This window comes from Rattus norvegicus, chromosome 8 (genome assembly GCF_036323735.1).
Source record: "Rattus norvegicus strain BN/NHsdMcwi chromosome 8, GRCr8, whole genome shotgun sequence".
NCBI lineage: Eukaryota > Metazoa > Chordata > Mammalia > Rodentia > Muridae > Rattus > Rattus norvegicus.
In genome coordinates this window covers 20,177,959-20,194,784 of record NC_086026.1, presented here as the reverse complement: position 1 = coordinate 20,194,784, position 16,826 = coordinate 20,177,959, and the positions used below count along the sequence as shown (strand labels likewise).

At 44.5% G+C, this 16,826-nt stretch overlaps 1 protein-coding gene across 1 annotated transcript in view; it reads left to right on the top strand.

Moving 5' to 3' along the window:
* Window positions 1-16,595, top strand: part of Hephl1 (hephaestin-like 1) — a 68,509-nt gene extending 51,914 nt beyond the window's left edge. Inside the window, exons 14-20 of the mRNA NM_001191993.2 lie at window positions 1,777-1,917; window positions 6,342-6,448; window positions 7,572-7,794; window positions 9,011-9,150; window positions 13,876-14,038; window positions 14,466-14,537; window positions 14,629-16,595. Of these exons, the coding sequence (NP_001178922.2) occupies window positions 1,777-1,917; window positions 6,342-6,448; window positions 7,572-7,794; window positions 9,011-9,150; window positions 13,876-14,038; window positions 14,466-14,537; window positions 14,629-14,831 (1,049 nt within the window). The 3' untranslated portion in view covers window positions 14,832-16,595. The remainder of the gene's footprint in view (window positions 1-1,776; window positions 1,918-6,341; window positions 6,449-7,571; window positions 7,795-9,010; window positions 9,151-13,875; window positions 14,039-14,465; window positions 14,538-14,628) is intronic.
* The last annotated feature ends 231 nt before the right edge of the window (window positions 16,596-16,826 follow it).

Below are 16,826 nucleotides of genomic sequence, written 5' to 3'. Positions count from 1 at the left end.
AGGCGTCTGACGTTAGTTTCGTTTTGATTGCTGAGATAAAAAGCAAAACCAAAACCACCCTGACAACAGGCAGCCTAGAGGAGAAAGCCTGTAATTTAGTTCACAGGTCCAGACTTCAGTCTCTGAAGATGGAGAAGTCACAGCAGCCCCAGCCTGAGACAGCTTGGTTACATCACATCCACAGCCAAGAGCAGAGAGGAAGGAATACATGCTTAGTGCTCAGCTAGCTTTCTCTACTCTCAGACAGTCCAAGGCCCCAAACCTGTCAACCTTCAGGCTGTCTCCTCATATCAGTTAAGGCGATCAAAACCGTGCCTCGCAGACAGGAGCACAGGTCAGCCTGATTTAGGCAATTCCTCATTAAGACTCTTCTCAGGTGGGTCAAGTTGCAGTTAAACTAAGCCTCACAATATTTGCATAATGAGAGTCAATACTAGACATGTATGAGCGATGACTGTGTTGCCATAAATTCCTTTACCACCTACCCATCATTCCACCAGAGCCTCCTTATTAGTAACAAATCCATTTACCAGATCATATGCAATTTTAGGTTCCTTAAGGTTTGGTATAGGTATTAGCAATAGTTATTTTTCTGTTGCTGTGAAAAAATAAAATAAAACCACCATGACCAAGGCAACTTATATAAGGAAGGGTTTATCTGGACTTACAGTTCCAGAGAGCTAAGAGTCTGTCAGGGCAGGGAGGCATGGCAACAGGCTGCAGGCATGGCAACTGGAGCAGGAAGCTGAGAGCTCACATCGTTTAGGGCAAACTGAAAACAGTATGAAGAGGTTAATCATAAAGTCCATCCCTATTGACATACTTCATCAATAAAGCTACCACCTATACCTTCCAAACAGCGCTAACCAACTGGTGACCAAGCATTCAAATGCCCAAGACTGTGGGGGACGCTTCCCATCCAACTGACCATAGATTACAACCGAAGCCCCACTGCTGGTTAGCGGTGAGAAGAATTAACTGAATACTTGGTTTTGTTGGACAGAAATAAACTCTATGATACACAAACACACACGCACCCACGCACGCACGCACACACACAAACACACACATACACACACCACGCACACACACATGCACACATACACATACATACACACACGCACACATGCACACACACATACACACAAATACATACACACACGCATACACACGCACACACACACATACACACGCATGAACACACACATCCACACACGCACACACATGCACACATACACACACGCACACACACATACACATGTATACACATGCATACACACACATCCACACATGCATACACACACATACACACAGATACACACGCACACACACGCATACACACATACACACAAATACACACGCACACACATACACACACATGCACACATACACACACGCACACACACATACACATGTATACACATGCATACACACACATCCACACACGCATACACACACATACACACAGATACACACGCACACACACGCATACACACATACACACAAATACACACGCACACACATACACACACATACACACGCATACACATGCATATACACGCATACACACACGCATACACACACACACACACACACAGTGCTATTTAATAGTCCTATGGGAAGAGTCTTAGTGAACCCAGTCTGTAGATAAGGAAACCGAGATTCTCCATGACTCACCCAAGGCCTTCTGTTAAGGGAAGGAAGAAGGATTTAAACTCAGGCTGGTCAGACAGCTAAGTGTCTTTGTGATGTACATGGTTGCACTTTCCCCTTTAGGACCAATGATCCATGCTGAGGTGGGGGACTCCATTCTCATTATCTTTAAGAACAAAGCCAGCCGGCCCTACTCCATCACAGCCCAGGGTGTGGAGGACTCAGACAGTGGAAAATTCCTTGACGTGCCAGTCACAAAGCCAGGTAAGTCACACAAAGTCTGTTCTATCTTGATGAGACCTGGGGATCTCCTCTTCTGGTCTCCGAGGGCCTGGGAGAGCTGCTTCTATGTCTCTCTGCCGAGTCTCAGGCTCTACGCAATGGCCCTGTCACAGACCTCACAGTCAGTCAGAAATATCCATGGCAAGTGCACACTGAGTGCTACCTTCTGTCAGAGATCGAGTTCTACATTTGAAATTAAAAATAAAAACAAACTCCCCTTAATCGTCCATCCATACAACAACCCAGCAATGCAGACCGGATCTCACTGAAGGCATGAGCTGCAGGCCATTGCTGTGTAATCTGTTACTGAAACAAGAAGACGCACCGTTCATCGAACTGTATCATGTTACAAATCCAGTTCTGCATCCTAACCAGATATGTTCAATGTGAACGTTTTACCCTTAGAGCTGATGAAGCTGGTCTGTCACTCAACAGCAGATGACCTGGCAGGGCCCTGGAGAATGGTGACAGAAACCCTGTTTATTTGACTCCAGGGCCCGACCTCTTCATCACCCATTTCTCTGAAGTGACTATGATGCCTTGAGGCAGGAGAAGGGAGTCCAGATGAACAATTTTGGTAGTGACATAGGTTATACATGAGAAGTTCTAGATGGTGGCCAGGTTTTCTTTAAATATTCACGTGAAGGTTTTTGAATGGTCATAAATATTCAACTCCTTTGAGTACATACTAAGGAACCCAATCACTGGATTGTGTGGTGAGAATATGGGAGTTCTTAAAGAAACTGCCAACTGTCGTCAGAAGCGGCTGTGCTATTTTATGTTCCCACCTTGAGTGAGAGGGCCTCCTTGTGCCATATCCTCACCAATATTTTCTGTTTTAGATTTTGGTCGTTGCTTTAATTTGCAGTGCCCCGACAACATATGATGTTGAGCATTTTTCATTACATAGGATAATGTGGGAGGCAGAGACGGGAGAATCAGCCAGAAATTCATAGGCTGGTTAGCCTCAAGTATGCCCCACAGTAGAGACAACAGAGCCACGGCCTCCATAAAGTGGAAGGCGAGAGCTGACTCCTGAGTGTTCTCTTCTGACCCTCAGACACCGTGACACACAGCACCTGCACTCTCACAATAGATACACTTTAGAAATGAAAAGTAAGCGACCCTAGCAATAAAAAAAACATTATATTAGTTACGTTTTCTTCCTGTGATCAAACACTATGCCCAGGGCAATTTACAGAAGGCAGAGTTTATTTGGGCTCACAGTTCCAGAGGGACAAGATCTATAAGACTGGAGGAGGCATGACATCAAGCAAAGGAAGTGGGAAGCTGAGAACTTGCATGTTCAAATGCAGACAGAGCAGACAGAGCAGACTGAAATTGGGACAAAGTTAGAGACTCTAAAAAGCCACCTTGAGTGAATACTTCTCCAGCATGGCTCCACCTCCTAAAAGGTCCATAACCTCCCCAAACAGTGTCACCAACTAAGGAGCAAGTGTTTAACTGCAGGAGTGTGTGGGAGCCTTCTCATTCAGTGCACCACAGCCATCCATCCACTCAACAAACATTTACAGAGCATTTTTACATCGCCACCAGGCAAACAGCAGATTATTCCGACTTAAATAACACCTGCAGCCACTTGCCTCTGTTAAATGTGGAATTAAACACCACCTGTTTGTCTCACCATGCACAAGGCAAAGGGTCGTCAAGGAGACATAACAGAGATCACACCCAAAGTTGTATGATTACCCATGGTTGAGCATCAGAAAAGAAAAATGAAGTTACAGCATAGCATCACTTCTGCTTTCTGCAGAAAAGCTTGAAGGCAAAGGTCTACTGTTCTTATTGGACAGGGATGGGATGCACATAGTTCAAAGGAACTAATGACTTAAAACAAGCTTTGAGTTGGGTCTTCTGCAATGTGGCTATCATGGTAGTTAATATTGACTCAAGGCAAGATATGGAGCCTACTCATAAGGGTGTGTACATTTGTTATTAAAGCACGAAAAGCCAACTGGGTGTGGTGGTGTGTGCCTATGATATAAGTACTCAGGAGGATCCCGTGAGCGTGCTCAAGTCTGAGGCCAATGTAGTCTGTCAGCAATAGTGGGAGATGAACCCTGTCAACTGACCTCTTACCCCTACATGACATTGTTACCTATGCCACTTAAGGAGCCCTTTCTAGAAGCCTCCATGTGGGTGTAGCAGAGATCATGACTTCTTGATAAAAAAGAATTTCATGATCAGCATGAAGCAAAATTGGAGTTCATTAAGAAGAGGACAAAACACACCCAAGGACTCGGGGGTGGCTTCTCCAGAGATAGATTTGTGCTCCAAGTGTCACAACCATAGCCACATAGATGGTTTTGTAGCTTCTGATGTCACATTGTTCAAATGATGTAATTTTCAACCAGGTTCAAAAGTTAAGCCAAGTTTAAAGATTCAGTGTAAAATTATCTATTTTGTTTAGATCTCTTGCTGTAAAGAATTTCTCATTTTGTTTTATAGATGAAACTGAAAGGAGTTTGTGGTTTGCTGTTTGTGTTTATGGAGGGGTGCTGATAAGGCTAAAGTCAAAGGTCACAGGGTGTAAGACATTCTGAAGCCTGGGTTAAGGCTCTTGTTTGAGTTATCGCTCAGTACTGATCCACTGAGGTGGCCTATACAGTGGCTGAGGGGTTTTATTCCCTCTGTGTCCCATTTATCTGTGTTCAATGCTACATAAGAAAAATTTGCTTCAGAAAACAAAAACACAAGCAAAAAGTTAACATTTACTGACTAGCTGGAGTGTAGTATTATCCCCGTGTAACTTACATTATATAATTTCAATTCACCCTTACAAAAGTCCTAAAGCATGGGCACTAAGCTAGTTTACCATAAGGAAATTGTAGATCAAGGAAGCTAAGTACTTTGTCAAATAGCAGTTAAACAGAAAGTTCCAGCCTCCTCCCTCCCCCCAAACCATTGCATAGGGTAGGGATTTGGAATTAGTTCTCTCTTACCCTGGTACTAGCTGCATTGCACAGTCCTGCATAAGAAGCTTTCAAAACGTTGGTGCTTCAGTCCCAGCCTCATTCTGACTCCCTTGATCTGTAGGGAGGACTGAGGAAGGAGGACTGAGGAAAGACCACTCCAAGATCCCTAGCAACTCTCATCTGTTTAAATGTTAATTTTAACATAAACGTATACTGTAAATTACTACAGCAGCTCTTTTTATTTATCCTAGATAATTCCCCAATAATAAAACAGAGAGACTAAGATTTATTTAATCAAGCTTTACTGTAATATCTGCACAGTTAGTGATGTATTTTGATCTTCTAAACTAATATGGCTACCCTCAGCCAAAATCCTCATAATACTTGCATTTAGGGCCTTTCATGCTTCAGCTGAACGCCCATGATGTCACCTCTCCTCCCCCCTCATAGCTCCATCTGTCTTCCTCTCTTCTCTTATCCCCTCCCCTGGCTGGTGGAAGTCCCAGCCTATTCTCTCTTCTGCCCAGCCATTGGCTGATCAGGTTTTATTGACAAGGCAGAGAATAAATGATAAGCATTGTGTACACAAACTTGAGACAGGAGATTCTTGATGTAAACATTGCAATGCCACATCCGGATTGAAGCAAGACATGGGGTCAGAGAAATCAGCATTTGAATAACATGAGGATAATCTTTACTCAGTGTGCAAAAACATTATGCCTACACACCTGGCCTCCCTTTTCCTATCTCTTGGTAAGATATTCTGGCAAAGCAACTTACAGAAGGAAGGGTGAATTCTGGTTCACAGTTGCAGGTTTCAGGTCATTTCTGGGAGGTCACGGTGGCAGAAACATGAGGTGACAGGCGACGTTGCACCAACGGTCAGGAAGCAGAGAGAAAGGGATGCTGTTCATAGCTTTCCTTCTCCTTTTCCACCTGTCTAGGATCCCAGGCCATGAGATGGTGCTGCCCTAAGTTACGGTGGGTCTTCTCACCCCAGTCAGACTAAGCGAGGTGTTCCCTCACGGACAAGCTCAAAGGTTAACCTCTCTAGATAATCCCCCACAGGTGTGCCTGGCAGCCTGTCTCCTAGGTAACTCAGGGTCCTCTCAGGTTGGCAGAGTTAGTCATTATGGCGCCAGAGGCTAAGACTGAGACCCCTGAAGACAAATACCAAAGGATAGATTGGGAAGAAGACACAGAATTCAAGCAGAATGAACAGTGCACTGTGAAATACATCTTTACATCCTGGATGCTCACTGACAACCAAACAGGCAGAGTAAGGGAAGGCTGGAGCCCGAGGTCACAGAGACAAGCTCTATCAGTCGGAAACTGTAGGAATCCAGGCGTAGGTTTTCTCAGGCCCTATCTGGCACATGAGAAATTATCTCTACCTAATATTTAAAGGCTTGTTTGTAATTCGTCAGGTAAATCTAAGAGCCAATTTTATTTTTTTCTCTTTAACTTCAGGGGAAATAAAAACGTACAGATGGAATGTCCCAAAGAGATCAGGTCCTGGGCCCTCTGATCCCAACTGTATCCCGTGGGTGTACTTTTCAACAGCAAACTTTGTGAAGGTAAGGTGGAGAGAGGAGCCAGGGTTGTTGCAAGGTGACTGTTGGAATCACCCCTATTCTGGTGGGCATTGTGAGAGGGGTGTGACTCAGAACAGAGCTCTCAAACTATAGTCCGCTGGCCAAATCCAGCTGCATACATCCGTGGACACCATCCATGGGTGTAACAGAGGCAGCAGGACCCACAGAGAAACAAAAACAACACAGACCTAGTGTAAACAAGGCTTTATAACTGTTTTAAGTTTGCTAACTGCGGGTATAAGAGTATAAAAATGAAGCTATTTAATTTCCATGCATAGAACTTTCAAGACAATTTGAATCCCATGAGAATATGCCAGTCTGAAAGGAAACAGGTGTCCTGCAATAGAATTTGCTCATGATTTTTGGGAAGTGGAAAATCTTTTCCTTTCAATTACGTTTGTGTGTGTGTGTGTGTGTGTGTGTGTGTGTGTGTGTGTGTGTGTGCATAAACACAAATGCATGTCCCAGCACACATGTAAAGGTCAGAGGTCAGCGAAGAAGTCAGTTCTCCCCTTCCACTATGTGGGTCCCAGCAGTACATCTTGGGTCGTTAGGCCTGGCTGAGCCATCTCATCTCACTGGGCCCTCTGGTCAGGTTGAAGGACACCCAGGGCTCAAAAGCACATCCCAAACTTCACTAAAACTATGGAATCTTTGGGTCATAAATAGTCTGAGAAATAAAAAGCAAAGACTCAGAGGTGGCTCTGATTCAGGTACCTGTTGTACACAAAACTAAGGTGGTGTTTAATCATACATCAGAAACCAAAGTTCACACCGGAATCGCAGCCTATGTAAGATGTAGTCGTTTTTAAAGTGAAGGGCTATCTTCACTTTCCCTTAGTAGCACATTAGATATTATGAATTAAAGTCCTGGAGTTTATAAGCACACAGAGCATTTGGAAAAGTATATTTGTATCTGAGAAATGTGGAAAGCTTGTTTATCCAGTTGTGCATCTCGAACATATCGAGCCTTTGAGACATTCAGATTACAACTGACGGTGGAGTGAGCCAGGCCGGAGAAGAGAGTGTCTACATTAGGATGGCGACACGTGGGACGGGATGGCGCATTAGCCGCTCACTGAACTTGGTTACTTTTTCTGTCCAGGATACGTACAGTGGGTTGATGGGGCCTCTGATCACATGCCGAGAGGGGGTGCTAAACGAGAAGGGGAGAAGAAGTGACGTTGACTACGAGTTTGCGCTGCTCTTCCTGGTCTTCAATGAGAACGAGTCGTGGTATCTGGATGACAACATCAAGAAGTACCTCAACAAAGATCCACGGGATTTCAGGCACACCGATGACTTTGAAGAGAGCAACAGAATGCACGGTGAGGAGAAGACGGTTGGAGAAATGCCCTGGATGGGACCCCAGCCCCTCCTCTGGGCTCCTGTCTTCCCTCAGGGATGTCTGGAGAAAGCCCTCGGAAGCCCTTTCCAGACCAAAGCAGCTCTGTGGCTCTGATTAGGGACAGCTATTGCTGAATGCTGAGACCTTAAAGCTGTGAACAGGAAATGTTTTAAAAGGTCAAACTGTCACTTATTGATAAGTTTTAATATGAATCCATTACAGCTTCTGTGTGGTCAAACTTAAGGGTTTGGCACAATTCTCTGGAAATCGAAGTATCACTCAAGAATTTCATTTTAATGTGTATGTTACAGAATTGGGTCCTGCTTAAGGACGCTTGCCCTTCATAGCTTGAGCAGGAGTGGTGTGTTTGCACAGACATGCACACACTCTCTCACCAAGAGCTACTTGTACAGATGAGCCTTGATCCAGGTCACTAAGCTGTTGATGTGGGTAAAAACATGGTGGCCAGCTCGCCATTCAGACGCACTTCCTTACCTGTCTCAGGAGTTTCTTAGTACGTTCTCGGTTCTCAGCAAATGGACCTCACATGGTTGAGTCATGATGCACAGAGTGTAAAGTTAGTAGGAGGTGGAGTGAGGTCACCACTGTATAACCCGCTTGCTTTGGTTATAATGAGGCCCGTTCAGCCTGCATGATGTGCCTTTTAGAGACTCAGATAAACTTATTCTATTCTTAGAAAGTGAAACAGACACAGATCCAGGTAGGCTCAGCATGTGTGTGTATGTATATAAGTAGACATAATATATACATACATATACATTTGATTTATCCATTACATGTACATAGGCTTTACACACACTTACATGTGCTAGATACTCTGTGTCTTCGTCTACTCATGAATAGCATGGAGTAAATCTCGATGTGAATTCTCAGCAGCACACTGTCTACTTCCCAAAGAGGCATGTGGAATAAAACATGAATAAACACCCTGTTACTGGAGATATAACTCTCACAGACAGACTCGGATGTTTCTTTCCCCAATCCCTACATTTGAAGATTCCTTGGTTATCTGGATTTTGGGTCTAGAGTGGTGGTGCCATTGGCCAGTGTGAGTGGCTGGAACCTATCTCTTCAGGCAGTTAAGAATGCTAGTGGCCCTGACCTTGAACCATGCTACCACTGGGTGAGCGCTACTGACCTCCTCTGACCGAGGGTATCTGTCTTCATCTCCTTAGCCATTAATGGAAAGATTTTTGGAAACCTCCCTGGCCTCATAATGACTGAAGACTCAATGACCAACTGGTATTTGCTGGGCATCGGAAGCGAAGTGGACATACACACGATCCATTACCATGCAGAGAGCTTTCTGTTCAAAGTAAGTACGGGAAGGGGCCCAGAAGGACTTTGAAGGGACGCTCAATGCGTCTGTGACAGGAAGGGACTAAGTTGGCTATAAGTCCTATGGGAGCCTCATATTAGAGAACAGACCAGGTGGCCACACCTTCTCCTGGTATTTTTAATGTAGGTTTCATTTCTTGTAACCTACCAGCCTTTCTGAGTTTCACGTGAGTTTTGCCATCAGTGGTCTGGTCATACTTGTGGCCACCCTGGAGTATGCGGTTCACACTTTATATGAACTCCCATAGGCTTTGGGTATTCTCCCGCTCCTTTCTCCCACCCCTCCCTCCCCTTCTCCCCCTCCCCTCCTATTGTTTGCTTCTTCCTTTCCCTGCCCCACCAATATCTCTTTCTTTTTCTCCCTGACTAGTTCACAAAACAGCCCTATCTGGTAAAGGAGATCTTTTGAGCTCCAGCTTCTTCTTGACTCTTGCCCCAGAGATCTGGGATGCACCATGGGTGACCTTCTGCTGTGTGGGCAGTGCCAGTGGCAGGGCAGAATCTCCTTGTGAGCTGTTTAAAACGCACACGTCATATATGTTCATCAAGGATAAAGTCCACACAGTCAGTCACCTCAGGTTCTGGTGCTCTTTACAAGGAAGTGGAGAATATAGCCAAGCCTGGCCTGTGAGGAAGCAGGAGCAGTCCATGCTATTATACCGGGCCAACACCAATCTCCTGAAACACTGTTTCAAAGACATCCACTGTTAGCCAACAGCAGTGAGGGTAATATGCAGTAAATGGTTTTCACAATGCCAACACACATTGTAAATGTTAGATAATAAAACTGTAAAATTATAAAAAGTTCACCACACATATATGTAAAATGAAGATTTAATTCACTCTGCACAAAATCCCACTTATTGTAAGATTCTGGGTTGTTTGTAAACACAAGCAGAGGTCTAACCAGCACTCGAAGCAGAGGCTCTCCCTCATCGCCTTCCCAGACACAGCTTCCCGTCACCCCTGTAGGTCACTCCAGTAGGCCAGTCGAACATTTGGTTAGTCCTGCTCTATTTCTGTCTCGGCTGTGATCTGAATGTGTTTCCCAAAGCCACAAGTTGGAGCCTCGGATCTCCAGTCCTAGCAGGTGGCTGGGGGGTGGGACTTGATGGCAAGTGATCAGTTTCAGGATAAAGTCCTCACGAACAGAGAGATGTCAGTCATATTACTGAGGCCGCAAACTTGCTGTCCACACTGTATCCTTGTGCCTTTAGCCATGGGACAGTGCAGCAAAAGAGCACCCACTAGGTCAGGCCCCTTCCCCTTGGACTTCCAGCCTCTCAAACTGCACCATGACTCATTAGGCAAAGGCACTTGCCCTGCAAGGCTGATGACTTGAGTTTGTTCCCCAGAACCCACAATTCCCTAGAGCTGCTCTCTGATCTCCACACAAGGACTATGGCATCCATATGTGGGGACACACACTAAAATACTAAATTTTAAAAACAAATTAAGCATAACAAACCTCACAGATCATGATTATCTCTAGAGTTTCAATATTGTGAATATCTTGTAGAAAGAAGCCATGCAGCTTGCAGAATCTCCAGTCCAGTAGAGGAGTTCGGCTGCATGCCTCTCCTATGTGTGACAAGTTTGTTTTATGTGACGGCTAAGTTGTAGTCCGTCATATGGACACAGTGTGGTTTATTATTTTTTCCAATAAGAAATATGAGAGGGTTTCCAAGGAGGGTCTAAGTCATTATAAACAGACACATATTTTTGCATGAATCTGTTTTTATTTCCTTAACAAATGTGCAGAATTTCGAAGCCATGCGGCAACTGTCTGTTGGTCAGACCCTGCCCAGCCGTTGTGATGCGGTGGTACACTTTCTCAGTCCCCATGGAAATACACAACAGCTCCCATGCTCCGGGTCATACCTGTGCTTGGGCTCTTGTTTCTCTTTTTCCTGTTGGCCAGTTTACTCTGAACTAGTTGTCTCTTACACTGAGCATCGTCTTGAGTTTCCACCTGCCGTCTCTACATATTCTTTGGTGAAGTATGTAAGTTTTGTGTCTCTCTGTGCTTTCTTTTAACTGATACATGAAAGTGTAATTTGTGCACGTTTCTGGGAGACAGTGCGGTGTCCCCACTCATGTACACACTGCATAACATGCAAATCAGAATGGAACCATCCGGTTCTCCTCTAACATCACAGTCCTGTCCTAGCTTTTTAAGTGTGCAGTACTTGGTGATTATCTGTAATGAGTCTGTCAAATAAGACAACGACAAGGCTTCCTGCTTCTGACTGTACCTTCTGGTCAGCTCTCTCCATTCCTGCCTCCCTGCACTTTCAGCCTCTGAAAACAACCACTGTACCCTCAGTGATTACTTCTGAGATCAGCGTTTTTACAGATTACTAAGAAGCTTTTTTTTTTAATTTAAATCATCACAAAGTCAGTTCATACAGAGACTTTGAAAGCACTCCTTGGCCTCTAGTTTCTACAAGAGTCTGTCTAAGATTTCTATTACTTCTTTAGATACGTGATAGAAGTTTGCCAAAGAAGCCATTTGGTCTTCTCGGAAAGAATTAATATGATTCATAATTATTTTTAAGAATCAATACTATTCATGCTGCCCACTTCTTTTTCTTTTCCAAAGGTTTATTTTATGGGTGTATGCATCTTTAATCCCAACATTCCAGAGGTAGAAGCAGAACGATTTCTATGAGTTCAAGGCCATTTTGGGCTTACAAAGTGAGTTCTATGGCAGCCAGGACTATATAAAGAGATACTGTCTCAGGCTGGAGAGATGGCTCAGCGGTTAAGAGCACTGACTGCTCTTCCAGAGGTCCTGAGTTCAAATCCCAGCAACCACATGGTGGCTCACAACCATCTATAATGAGATCTGATGACCTCTTCTGGTGTGTCTGAAGACAGCTACAGTGTACTTATATATAATAAATAAATAAATGTTTAAAAAAAAAAGAGATACTGTCTCAAAAAGCACATAGATAGATAGATAGATAGATATAGATAGATGATAGAAGATAGATGATAGACAGATGATAGATAGATAGATAGATAAATGATAGATGGATAGATAGATGATAGATAGATAAATGATAGATGGATAGATAGATGATAGATAGATAAATGATAGATGGATAGATAGATGATAGATAAATGATAGACAGATGATAGATGATATTTAGATGATAGATAGATGATAGATGGATAGATAGATGATAGATGATAGAATAATAGATAGATGATAGATGATAGAATAATAGATAGATGATAGATAGATGATAGATAGATGATAGATAGATACATAGATAGATAGATAGATAGATAGATAGATAGATAACAAATAATATATATGTATGAGCTTTTGCCTGTATTTATGTTTGTAGACATATGGCTGTGCCTGGGGGCCACAAAGTCAGAAGAGGGCACTAGATCTCCTGTGCTATGTTTATAAAAAGATAAAGAAAGAGGGAATGTGTTTTGTGGAGGTGTAGTCAGGTGCAGGGAAAGGAGATGCCCAAGCTGATCCATGCTGAAAGGCTTCTCTTCCCCAGAGGGACAGCCACTGGACAGTATAGGATAGAATACATGGGGAGGGTTGAGAGGGTAGTAGAGACAGAGAAAAGCAGAGAGAGAGAGAGAGAGAGAGAGAGAGAGAGAGAGAGAGAGAGAGAACGAATCGAGAAGTAGAGGCCAGCCATGAGCATGTGGAGAGAGAGTAGGAAGGGAAAGGAAGGAAATGGGGGGAGAGGAAGGAAGGGAATAGGGAGGGGAGAAGGTTCGAGAGGACAGAGCAGGAATAGGAAAGCGAGAGAGAGCGGAGAGGGCAAGCAGCCCCTTTTACAGTGAGTCAGGTATTCCTGTTGCAGTGTAGCTGTGGGGCGGAGCTTAGACAAAATGCTAACACCCTGGGACTGGGGTTACAGATGGTTAGATGTACCACGGATGTGCTGGAGCTTGAGTGCAGGTCTTCTGCAAGAGCAGGTGGCCTTAACCACAGAGCCACCTTTCCAGTCTCCACCCACTTCTTTTTGAACGGTCTTTCATGGTTGTGTCCTTTCTAATTGCAGTCTGTGAATGCAAGCTGTTTGTTTGCAATATTTGCTTTGCACAGCAGATCTTAGTGGTGCTCCTTCTCCATGTCTGTGGTTTCTGTCTCTCCCTCCCATTGGTCAGTCCGACAGAGATGTGTGTAGTTCCGCTGCTTTATTGCCGCATGGCGAGTCACTCTATAACTCAGTGACTCCAAACCGTAAGCACTTACCTTCTCCTTCTTTCTGGGCCAAAAGTCTGGAGGAGTGGGCTAGTTGGCGTCAGTGTCTCTCATGGGGCCTAATCAAGATATCTGGGTGTGTGGTTGTTAAGAGTTTGACTGGAGCCATGGGATCCATCTTCCGGCTCACTTGGGTGTCTGTGACTGAAGACTTAATTTCCTCATCTCATGGGTATGATGAGGGAGCCAGCTTCACCCAGACTGACCTAAAAGGGAAGAACTATAGCTTTCTTATCCAAACAATGCTTCCTCTACCCCTACCTTATTCCGCACACAGGCTAACCTCATATAACCTAGGAGGGACGCCTGGAGGGTATGAGTATCAGGGTAGGAGGGCTGTTGAGGCCATTGGAGACACTGGTCACTACAAGTTTATCGGAGTGATCTGTTGTTTAAACAAAACAAAACAAAACAAAAACAGCTTTCCTCCCTACATTTTTTCTCTTCTGACGTTCGCAGATTGATAAGTCCTACCGAGAAGATGTGTATGATCTCTTTCCTGGGACATTTCAAACCATCGAGCTGTTTGCTGATCACCCGGGGACGTGGCTCCTTCACTGCCACGTGTCCGACCACATCCATGCTGGCATGGAGACCACGTACACTGTCCTCAGGAACATAGGTACTGTTTGTCAGTGACGCCAGCTCATGGCACCAATCTTCCTGTAGACCTGGAAATCAGGAGGCATGAGAAAAACACAGGTACAAACCCCAGCAAGCTCAGAGTCAAGTGAGAGAGACGAGTACGTGGATATGTGATCACGACTGAGACAGCCAGAAACAGTGCAGGGTATGGGGGTCCAGAGGCAGTCGGAGGATGTGTGATAGTCTGGGTCATGAGCTCAAGATGCCGTGATCTAAAGAGAGATCTCAGTGGATGAGCAGAGATAGGGCAGCTGAGGGGGTGGTACTCGACCCTGGCGTGAAATAGCTCAGTTAGGATTCAAGAAAGATGGCAGACTTGGAGGAGGAAAGTTCTTACTGGTAAAAGATGCATTGGTGGGTTTTCTTTTAGAAACAGTTACCTTTCTTTTTCTTTTTTTGTGCAGACAACAGGATTCCATATTCTACCAAGTCCCCTTCTGGAGCAGGACCCCATGCAGTCACAGTGCCCTCCCAGGGTAATGACATCTATGAATCCTGTGGTTGTGCCCCAGCCTTTTACTCCCGGGGAGAGGCAGGTACCTGATGCCTCACTTTTCTTTCTCACAGAACAACCTGGACAGGAAGACCTCTACTTCTTTGGCAAGAGTCTGCGTCCAAGAGGAGCCAAGGCAGCGCTGGTCATCCTTTTCATCCTGGGACTCCTCCTCCTGGTGGCCACCGTGATTCTCGCCCTCAGACTCCGCTCTTCAAGGAGGCAGATGGCTTACAGGGAGGTCCAGTCCTGTGCACTCCCCACAGATGCTCTGTGAATGCTCTGACCTTCCTCGGCAGGAATGGGTCAGGTTCCACAACTGGACACACACTAGCTAACAGGGAAACTGGACCGATGCATTGTTCACCAAGGAACTCGGACACTGTATCCTAGATCAGGCTTCTTCGGAGCCTCGGAATGGGTCATCCAAAGCAATGTGCTTTTATTTATTTATTTTTTTTAACTGGCTGTGAATGATTCTCAGGTGTAAAACACATGAACAGGGAGAATGCACTGGATTGAGAGCTGCTGACCCTCAGTCTGTTTTGTGAACAGCTCACCCAGGGGGTTACCCTCTGAAAGATGTTTTCACTGATTTAAGTCAAACAACGCTGCCTCACCTACCCCAAGGTTTCTAGATGAGTAGCTTCTAGAAAACGTTACGGTGCCTTGGACATCTGTCCGTCTGGAGTCACACTGGTGCTAAACACTGTCACATGAAATTGCGCCCTCAGTTGTTTCAGGGTTAGCAAGCTTCCGAGGAGTTTGTGGGAACGTCCAAGTCAGTATGTGCTGATGGAAATGGATCTCCTGAATCTTCTGGAGGCTTCCAGCAGTTCTCCTGATCTTTCCCCTTTAACATAGAGAGCCCATGCATTGTTTGTTATACAAGTCAAAGCTATATGGTTATTTATTTCATTGCTGCTGATTTTAACTCAACCTGTTGGGATACTTGAATGTTTACAATTCACCTCACGCTACATTTTTTTTTTACCATGTGTCTCCTTGGCAACTTCTGTACTTTCAAAAAAAATCAACTAGGGCATTTTTTATTTCAGGATGTGGGAGGGCTAGAATCAGTCAAGGAGCAGGCTTGACTTCCTCCTCATAAGCTAGAGACTCCCTGTCTCTGCCGGAACCTCGAGTCTCACTTTTCATTCATTTAGGGGCATTTCTTCATCTTCTATGAAAGTTCGTCATCTGAGGGGTGGCAGGAGGCATACATCAATGCAGCGGATTGACTAGGAGAAAGGTCTCTCAAAATCCTGCATTCATGCTTGTTAAAGACATGACCCCGAGAGGAGGGGGGCAGCTAGAAAATAGTAGTCCTGGTGGTTTTTAAACTGTTAAATCAGTGTTAGAAATTAGTGCTATAGCTGCTAAGACTCACACACAAATACAAAATGCCCAGCAAGAAAGCTGAGCCTATAAGGACACAATGCACCCTCTCTTTCAGCTCCCTAGACATTAGATGTAAGATTGATAAAAGCAACATTGTTTATTATAGACTGGGAATTCTACCTTAGCTCAGGGCATGCTGCCCTGGGATGCTGTTGCCAGACACGTGATGTTAGACCACTGCCTTTGCGGTGGGTCACTTGAATGTCCAGGTGAACGAGTAGGACCTAATAAACACTCTGGTGAAGGGATCTTTTGTGCCTTTTTAAAATTATTATTACTGTTGGTGAGGGGAAATTGACAGAAGCCATAGTCTTAGATAAAAATGACACAACCACTAATAGTTGTTTGTAGTTCGCTTGACTGCGTCGACAAACAGGGTACCCAAGTGATTCTGAACTCCAGCCTGCTGACTGCCGACAAGGTGATTGCGTAGTTTATCGAACCACCTGCTCTGTGGAGTTCGTTCCTAGTAGGTTGTACAACAAGAACAAGAAGTATGGCAAGCATCTATGACTGATCTTCAATATGTCAAAATCTGTTTAGTTGTAAAAGTTTTTTCCTCCCTTTTTCACTTATTTTTTTTTTTAAGGACAACAAACCACAAAGTAGTTTTGTTTCGCTATTTCTCTTTTTAATAAAGTTTCACAGATGGCAATTTCTATGTGTTTGTTTTCACTCAAAGTTACCTGTTGTTATGGGGGGTGTGTGTGTGTGGAGTGGTTTAAAAAGAGTCATCTTAGATATCTATCTATGATGACTATGTCACTTGTATCAAAGGAACAGAATGACATGTCACCACACATATTATGACTCCTCCTGGCTCCTCCCGTGTGGTCCCTTCTGTAATCAGCCTCACTCTGATTACAGAAAT